The sequence below is a fragment of the Polypterus senegalus genome, chromosome 4, assembly GCF_016835505.1.
Source record: "Polypterus senegalus isolate Bchr_013 chromosome 4, ASM1683550v1, whole genome shotgun sequence".
Taxonomy (NCBI): Eukaryota; Metazoa; Chordata; class Cladistia; order Polypteriformes; family Polypteridae; genus Polypterus; species Polypterus senegalus.
Window position 1 is genome coordinate 149,883,992 of NC_053157.1, and position 8,946 is coordinate 149,892,937.

The window sequence follows — 8,946 nt, forward strand, 5'->3', positions numbered from 1 at the left end:
TCACAAAGGGGGTGAGCGTGATTATCCAGGATAGTAAACAGATACCTGAGTAACCATCTGTTCTACCACTTCTTCCAATGAGTCCAGCCTGACTTCCAAGATTGAGCTAGCCTTTTGAATCAATATGTTTAGTCTATTTGCCTGCACTAATGGTTGTTCCCCAGCACGCAATCGCATAGAAAATTACACTGGCCACTACAGACTTGTAGAAAGCGTGTAAGAGTAGATTGCATACACCAAATGACCTTAACCTCATTAGGAAATAGAGACCATTCTGACCCTTCTTGATTACAAATTTTGTGTTGATACTCCAGCCAAGCTTGTCATTTAGAAGCCCCTGAAGTACTTATACGATATGTCCTCTAAACCTTCACATCTTCACCATCAATGACAACCATGGGCTTGACCCTACTGAAGTCTATGATTTTTTTTGCTTTGTCTTATTGATGCTGATTTGCATTTGATTTAATTAATTACAAAGTATTTTTAAAATAAATATTTTAAATATTTAAGTATTGTATCTAAAATCTGAGGTGTACAAGGTAAACAGAAAGACAGCCAGTACAGTTCACCGTGGAACCCCTGTGCTAATAATTGCCATGTCCAATGCACAGTTCTTAAGCTGTTCAAACTGAGGTCTACCAATTAGGTAGCCCATTATACAGGACACTGACGTAATATCATCCCATGTTAACCAGAGCTTCTCCCTCAGCAGTTTCAACTGTATGATGTTAAATGAACTAGTAAAGTCAAAAAACAATATCCGCAGCCCGCTGCTCTGTACCTCAAAATGAAAGTAAGCCCTATTCAGCAGAATGATGACAGCATCACCTAACCCTCTGTGGTCCTGGTAGGAAAACTGCAGAGGACCCAGTGCTGCTCCAAGTAGGTGTTGTAAGTGAGACAATATTAGTCTTTCCAAAGTCCTCATAATGTTATTCACATTATTTGTTTTATTTGTCACTTTGATATTTATGTCATACTTCTTACCTGCTGTGTTTTATATGTTAACAGTCTTGGTATTCCTTGCTCAGAGTCCACCACTTTGTCCTGATTGTTTACATACTACAGCTAGAAAGATACATATTTTTGAAATTATTGTTGTTCTTACTATTGGCAAACTGCTGCTTAATGAGGCAAAGTCATTTCAAATTATTTGTAACTTTCTCCTTCTAATCTAATACTAGTGGGCGAAAAAGATATAATTTATATTTCTGAAACTTTACAAATTTACACTTCATTTCCATATGAATGAATATGCATGTTGGATTCTTTTTTGTAAGACTCAAGTACTTAAGAATGCTTATCTAAAAATACCTGAAGACTTTATATAAAACAATTCGTGATTTCCAACAAAAGACAATAGATTACTTTAGACATATTTCTTCTTTTTATGTTCAGGAACAATGAGAACTCAAATTTTGCTTGAGTCGTGATCCATGTACCTCAGAAAAAGCAAGTGCTGTTTTCAGAAAGAATTTGCACCAAATGTGTATTTCTCACATAAGTCGCCAACTCTGAACCCCAATATGTGAAAACATTATTTTCTACAAATGTATCAAGATTACCCTTTTAAAGTTGACCTGATTTTTCATGTGTTTTTTCTAAATCAGACTTAAAAGTTATGTTGTCCTTGCTAACAATGTAAATCATGATGGTTCTGACTGACATGAATATGAAGTTCTAAATTATATTTTTGTTATTTGGTGTGTAACAAATCCAAGAATGAGTTTTTTATACTGGAAAGACAATCACATTTCTCAGTACTCATTTCTTGTTTGTAAAAATATGTAATTCAAACCAACTGTACTATAATATGAATGGCTTCACTAAAACGTCAAAAAATACTACAATGTAATTTTTATTATTGGTCAAATAACCCACATCTTATTGCAGCTACTTGCACCTTGTGTCTTTGTTTTGCTTGCACAACTGAAGTCCATTTGAATTTTATTTAAAACATTAAACATATTCTAATCTTTTCTTTGTGTATCAATTTTCCTCACCTTAGATTATGACAACACACAAAAAATGGCACACAGTCTTATAAGATAATTTTCAGGTATCTCTCCTTCACGTTAATAGATATAAGTATCAATATTAGAACTGTGTTATGTTATGTATTGGTATTTTATGCATGCATTTAACACTGATACCTTCTTTCTAACTTGTTAAAGTCAGCTATGAAGTTTAAATTGATGTCATTATAGCACAATCTGACAACTTCAAATCTTAACACTCAGATGCAGTCAATAATACCACGGATTTATAAGTGAAAAAAAAAAAACATATCTGCATCCACAAGCAGTGATCAAAACTGCATGAAAACATATGACCTAGAAATAAAAACCACAGCAATGGAACTATGTGTTGTTTCAGAATTATAATTGGTTTAAACCACTAAAGTTTACAAGTGACTGTGTGTTAAGGTGTCACTTGTAAGGAATCGCTTAAGGTTTCGCACCCCTATTTATTTCACATCCTTACATGGAGAGGCAGCTGTGAGCCCAAGGTCTCTGAATCAAACATGAACACTTATCCGGCTTTGCTAATGGTAATTTATCCTTGGAACAGTGGTAAAGTGTAGTCCAAAGGTCTGAATTCACATAATACTGCTGACATCACAGAGAGGATGGGTAGCTGAGAGGCGAAGAGTCAGGTGCAGTGGGGGATGAAAGAGAACCTTTTGCTATGTTAGAAGTCCCTTGCAGGTACAAGCATAATGGAGTAATTGGAAACGTTCTTTTAGTACTGCTGGATTTTTACAGTCTGTTTATGTCCAATGAGGAGATGTAAAATAATAAAAGGCTTTCTTAATAACATAAGGCATAGTTTCAAGCAGGTATCACAAAGTGTATGTGGCATACCCAAACAAGCATTTTGCAAATTGCTACTCCAGAAAGCTGTGGTCAGCAGAGGCCATGGAATTGACTGTATTTGGTATAACAGAATGTCCCACTGACATTCTTGGAAACTTGCAACCATGCTCTGTATTATTGGGAAAACATGAAATTCATGATATACTCTAACATATAAAACTTTATACAATGTAGTGTGTAATCATGAACCCATATTAGAACAGAGAATCCACATGCACTGTATTTAAAAGAATAGAATTTATTATAACAAAAACATAATAAACTGAAAGGTATGAAAGTATTAGGAACAAAATGATAAACCAGCCCTCGGAGTCTAACTAAACAGAGGCCTCTACTTTTCTGTCAGGTAGGATGGTTAGCCCACTTGCCTATCATGTTGTGTCTTTATTAATCCTTTCATGCTTTCTCCTGCCTTTCCCCATTTCCATCCGACCTCCTCTCCTCCCAACAATTTTACTCTTGCCAACACTACACCTTCCAACTCCAAGAATGTCCGGTGTATGTTCAGTAGGGCCTTTTATGTCCCTGAATGAAACTGCAACCAGGAAGGACCAAGCTGCCACTTCTGGTGTGAGGAAAATTCTAGGGACCTCCTGGGGTTGTCCTGACAGGACTTCATAAAACGGCATAATTAGACCCTAGCCTTCTAGTGAAGAACCAGGCATCCCCCAGACCATCAAATTAGAAAGAGGGGAGATAAAATTAGATAAAAAGTCTCTCTGCTTGTACTTATGAAAATGTGGACTTCAAGCATACAATGCTTGCATGCACCATCCACCGGTTCCCTAAACATATATTGTTGCACCAGCCACTTGTTGTTATACTAAAGCATATTATCAATGGCAGTAACTGTATTGGCAATATGTATATAATCTGGATATTTAAAAGTCTGATGTCTGTACTGTATTATGGCAGTATCACTACAATTCTAGTACCTCCCAAACAACTCTTTACAGCACAAACCTGCAAGATGATAATTTAAAATTGTTAATAAATAATTCAAATTCAAATTCCATTTTCATGACTTCCATCCATCCATTGTCTAATTCTTATTTAATTTCACTAAAATTTCCATCTATCCATTCATTCATTTTCCAACCCGCTGAATCCGAACACAGGGGTCTGCTGGAGCCAATCCCAGCCATCACAGGAACCAATTCCGGACAGGGTGCCAACCCACCACAGGACACACACAAACACACCCACCAAGCACACACTGGGGCAAATTTAGAATCACCAATCCACCTAACCTGCAAGTCTTTGGACTGTGGGAGGAAACCCACGCAGACACAGGGAGAACATGCAAACTCCACGCAGGGAGGACCCAGGAAGCGAACCTGGGTCTCCTAACTGCGAGGCAGCAGCGCTACCACTGCGCCACCGTGCCGCCCTTTTACTAAAATTTGATAACCAAAAAAAATCAGCATGGCACTCTAATATGTCAGCTATTAGACATTTCAAATTAGCAATTCTTCTGTGAAGAGACAGAATATATGTGATATCTGTTTGGTTGATTACACTAATTAACAGAGCAATGCCCATGCATAATGTGTGATCACAAATAGCTGTATTGATTGACTTGCAGTTAAGAGTGTCACTTGATTAAATTTAATTCATTAAAGTATGTGTTCAAATGCATAAAGACATCACTAAATTTAAAGACTTAATACTATTTAGTGTAACAGGCTACAGTACTGGGCAGCACAGGCTCAAATTGGATCCTAGCCCGGCCAGCGCCTATGTGCATTTTGTATATTTTGTATGTGACTAAGATGTTTATCCTACCACATCCTCAAGTTATGTGTGTTAGGTTATTTGGGAATTCTAAATTAACATGCCTGTGTGTGCCCTGCAATAACCTGATTCCCTGCATTTTTTCTTTGTGCCTGATGCTGCTTGAATTGGCTTTGGCTCCAGCAATCCTCTGCTGAATAAAGTGCATACAAAAATGGATTGGTGGGTGACATTGGCTTATGTGAGCACCCAAGGAATACCATTACGAAATTTACAACAACACTTAAATTACAATAAAAACCCATATAATAATACCACCTTCCATTTCAAGTAGAACAAAATTATAACAATTTATGTTGCCAACTTTCATGTGCTTGTTTTGTGCACTTAGTTTATGCCAGATCATTTGCATGCTCTACTCAGAGTCAGAATATTGGTTTATGGCTGACTGATTGATTATGGGAAAATCTAAGCTTCAAAATGAGATAGCATCAAGGGCAATAGCACCTCATGTAATTTGTATTCAGATTCGGAAGAAATGAAGTAAAAGTGACACACAAACTATTTGCACATTGACATTCTGTGACTGCACTGTAGTTAATGCATATTGTTATGGTCAACACAAACCCAAACGAGTAATCCATCCAACCATTTTCTGATCCTGTTTATAGTATCTGAATCGATACACGACACTTAGTTAAATTTATTTAATTTTGCACTTAGAAAAGAAAGTCATTTTCACTAAATGATTTCTTCCAAAAATGCTATGTTAATTGCTCATTTCATTAATTAAAATTTTTTTTTAAAGAAAAAAGGGGAAAATACTTACGTGAGATACACTTACGCATAGCCTACTGCATATACAGTGAAAAAGAGAAAGTCAAAAAGAAAGACGGCGTGGCGTTAAGGCGGGGGTGGATTCTGTACCATGTGTCTGCTTTAGAATTAGCAGGGGGAAAAAAGCCAAACTTCAGCTTTTTGTTTAAAATGCGCAAGGCTCTGACGAGACAGTGGTTATTTTTTTTTTTTTTTATCGACGTGACGTCAGTGCGCTCGGCTGCACTTATTAAGACACACCGCACCCGAGGGGAGACAGTCGGTCAGTTCTCGTAGTGCGTTCGGATCGTTCAAATTCAAGAATACCATATCATTTGGGAGAAAGAAAAAACACTTTAAAAGCACTCGTTAAATCATGAATCACTGTGTCGTCTTCGCTGTCCTTTGCTCATTGGTCCTGCTTGCTAGTTCTGCTCCAAGCACATGCTACTCCAGAGTATTAGAGTTAAGTAAAGCGATTCAGGGGTCTCTAGTGAGATATAAAAGGTTTCAACGAACGGTAAGTAATGCATACACTTTATATGCAGTATACGTTTCGGTTATTGCATGGAAAAGATGTCAGGAGTTCGCAAAGATTGTTACACTTTTGTTTTTTCCTCTTCAGAAACCCTGCTTGGAGCTGCTGCCCACCATGTACTTCGACGTGCACGTGAGTTTGTGTTTGCTCGGCTTTGTCGAATGTGTGCAGCCGTCTTGTTAAACGCCGCACTCCGGGTTGAAGGGGCTCTTCGTTTTGACACATTAGAGAAGCGTAAAAATGGAGAGATCTCTCAACAGGCAGTCATCAGGGCGCAAGTCTTGATACAGTACCCACGTCCACATGTGCATGTATTCATAAACAAATGTAGAAAACACATGATGGTATTCTTGAAGAGCTCTGCCTGGAATCTTTAGAATTAAGAATACCATCCTCACATTATATCCACCGCTGTAAACCGTACTTATTATCCTCAGGAATATATATACAGGTGCATGAACACATATTAATATAAAATGCTGTGATTGTTGTTGTTGTTTACTTTTAGAATTCGTGCCTTTTGCCCAAACTTCGTGATTTCCTGTATATTTTGGAAACTTTAACCTACCCTGACTGCAAGAAGCTTCCAAAAATGAAAATCTTGACGAAAAGAGTTAGAAGCCTCTTTGACATCATCAATAAAATGTGCTACAGGGTAAACAATTTTAAACACTAAAAACACCGGTGTCTGTTTATGTTTGTTGTGATTTTTTCTGAATTTATTCTAAAAGAAAAAATGTATTCTTTTTCTTGTTTTGCCTCTTTTTTGCAGGATATAGAGCATTACACGGATGACTGCGATGCACTAGAAACTGGTGAAATAAACTACAGGCCACGAGTAGACCAGCTTCAGTTATATCAAGAAAGATGAAATGTATTCAGTGTAAGCTGACATTCCATGTTGTGTATTTTTGATGAAACAAAAAGATCAGTTTACTAAATTTAGCCTTCAGACTCAGCTGCAGTGCTTCAATGAAATTTTCTTTAGAGCTACAGCACGGACCACAGGGAGCTAAGCTTTGTACAGGAAATTTAACTGAATTCCTTTCATAAATCATATGACGTCTTGGAAGGGAACAAATATGTCAGTTTTTATAGGTTTTGTGTTTTTTTTTTTTAATATAAAAAAAAATAAAGTATAGTGGGAACAGGGGTTTTCTTGTAGATATAAAATAGTGTTGGTCTATAATTGAGTAAAATGCATTCTTCAGCATCTGTTACCCATGTGATATTTTTGCTGTTTGACGAGTAATAACTATAACTGCCGTCTGTTACTGCTATTATGATTTACAGTATATGACAGTCTGTCAAATCTGTGCAGAAATACTTCTATATTTGCCGTTCATGTTTGTTCTTGGTATCCTTCAGACATACAATATACATTTGGTATGTATGCTGTATTTTTACTATAATATCTTTCTAAATTTTTAGTATTTAGATAAATGATTTTATTTCAAAAGTTAATAAAAAGGTACAAAGTAAATAAAGCCACATGCTGTTTTTGTTGTACATGTATTTTGTACTTTTTTCCCCACAGTGCAATGGAACAAACAGTAGGACTGTCACTCCAGCTCACAATCAAGGCCCATCAAAATAGAGAATTGTTTATTTTCTCAGTGTATTACTTGTTCCTGCAAACAAGGAGTATGCAATGTATGATGAGGTAATACAAAACCAAAATGTGACTGTCACTAACCAGTTCTAATTCAAACCATTGTGGAATTTGTTTTGATTCCAAGCATTTATTTGTTCCTGTAAATTGGCAATATTTGTTTTATTATTTTCTAAATATATAAAATGGGCAGAATGTTTGCTCTACGCTGATATCTGGAAGGTTATTGGTTCAAATTCCAAAAGGGATCCTACTCCGTTGGGATACTTAACCTAAAAATTGGTCCAGGGCACCTGTACAATGGCTGACCCTGTACTCTGGCCCCGAAAGGAAAATCACATTGTAGATAGATAGATACTTTATTAATCCCCAAAGGGAAATTCACATACTCCAGCAGAAGCATACTGATAAAACAGCATTAATGAAATAGTGATAAAAATGCAGGTATAACAGGCAATATCATTGTATAATGTTAACGTTTACCCCCTCGGGTGGAACTGAAGAGTTGTATGACACGTTTAGGATTAATCACCTATCAATGCAATCGCTTGCTTAGAATCCGGCCAACCAAAAGGCTCTGTCATTTGACCACATTATGTAGTTTACTATGCATTTGGATAACGTAAAAGATCAGGATACGGTACAATCAAAAATTCCCCCAAGCCCCTCTTACTCCCCACCCAGTTGGAGAATAGGCAGGTTATGTGACATACTATATGAGTTGGTGAGTTGGAGGTAGGTACTGAACCAGCGAGCCTCACAATTTAATAACTCTTTACTCACTGCACTGTTCCATATTCCTTGGAAGGGCATGGTGTCTCTAGACTTTTAGTCTGCAGGTGATTATTCCTCTAACTCCTACCAATGCCGAGACCTTTTAAATTTATCTTGTGACTAAACTCATGACTTTCCAGGAATTAGAGATTGATGGTTAATTTAATTCTTAGTTGTAATTTTCCAGATTCATTTATCTTAATGATTATTATTCTTTGGTCAAATTTTATATAATAGGGCAGTGATCATTTCTTTAGGACAGTTACTATTGGTGTGGAATTTACATATCCTCTTGGATCAGTGCGAATGTTTCTTGGATTCCCTACTTTTCCTCCCACATATTAATGACTAGCTGTCTTCCGCGGCTCTGTCTGTATAATAGTGAAACAGGACAAACTTTAAAAATCAATAATAAAAAATGAAATAATTTGTAGGGTGGCGCAGTGTGTAGCACTGCTGCCTCGCATTAAGGAGGCCTGGGTTCGCTTCTCGCGTCCTCCCTGTGTGGAGTTTGCATTTTCTCCCCGTGTCTGCAAAGGTTTCCTTCGGGTGCTCCGTTTACCTCCCACAGTCCAAAGACATGCAGGTTAGGT

The 8,946-nt window shown here is 37.1% G+C and overlaps 1 protein-coding gene across 1 annotated transcript; it reads left to right on the top strand.

Annotated features, from left to right (window-relative positions):
* The first annotated feature begins 5,705 nt into the window (after positions 1-5,705).
* Positions 5,706-7,458, top strand: LOC120527723 (cytokine-like protein 1). Its single transcript, XM_039751474.1, has 4 exons — positions 5,706-5,949; positions 6,055-6,099; positions 6,476-6,622; positions 6,740-7,458. The coding sequence occupies exons 1-4, from the start codon at positions 5,806-5,808 to the stop codon at positions 6,836-6,838; spliced, it is 435 nt and encodes a 144-aa protein (XP_039607408.1). The 5' UTR covers positions 5,706-5,805; the 3' UTR covers positions 6,839-7,458.
* The last annotated feature ends 1,488 nt before the right edge of the window (positions 7,459-8,946 follow it).

Excerpts from the sequence above, each read along its gene's own strand:
- LOC120527723 (XM_039751474.1), top strand. The coding sequence starts at position 5,806 with ATGAATCACTGTGTCGTCTTCGCTGTCCTTTGCTCATTGGTCCTGCTT. Across the intron at positions 5,950-6,054 it reads ATAAAAGGTTTCAACGAACG|AAACCCTGCTTGGAGCTGCT; the intron begins GTAAGTAATGCA and ends TTTCCTCTTCAG. Across the intron at positions 6,623-6,739 it reads TCAATAAAATGTGCTACAGG|GATATAGAGCATTACACGGA; the intron begins GTAAACAATTTT and ends TCTTTTTTGCAG.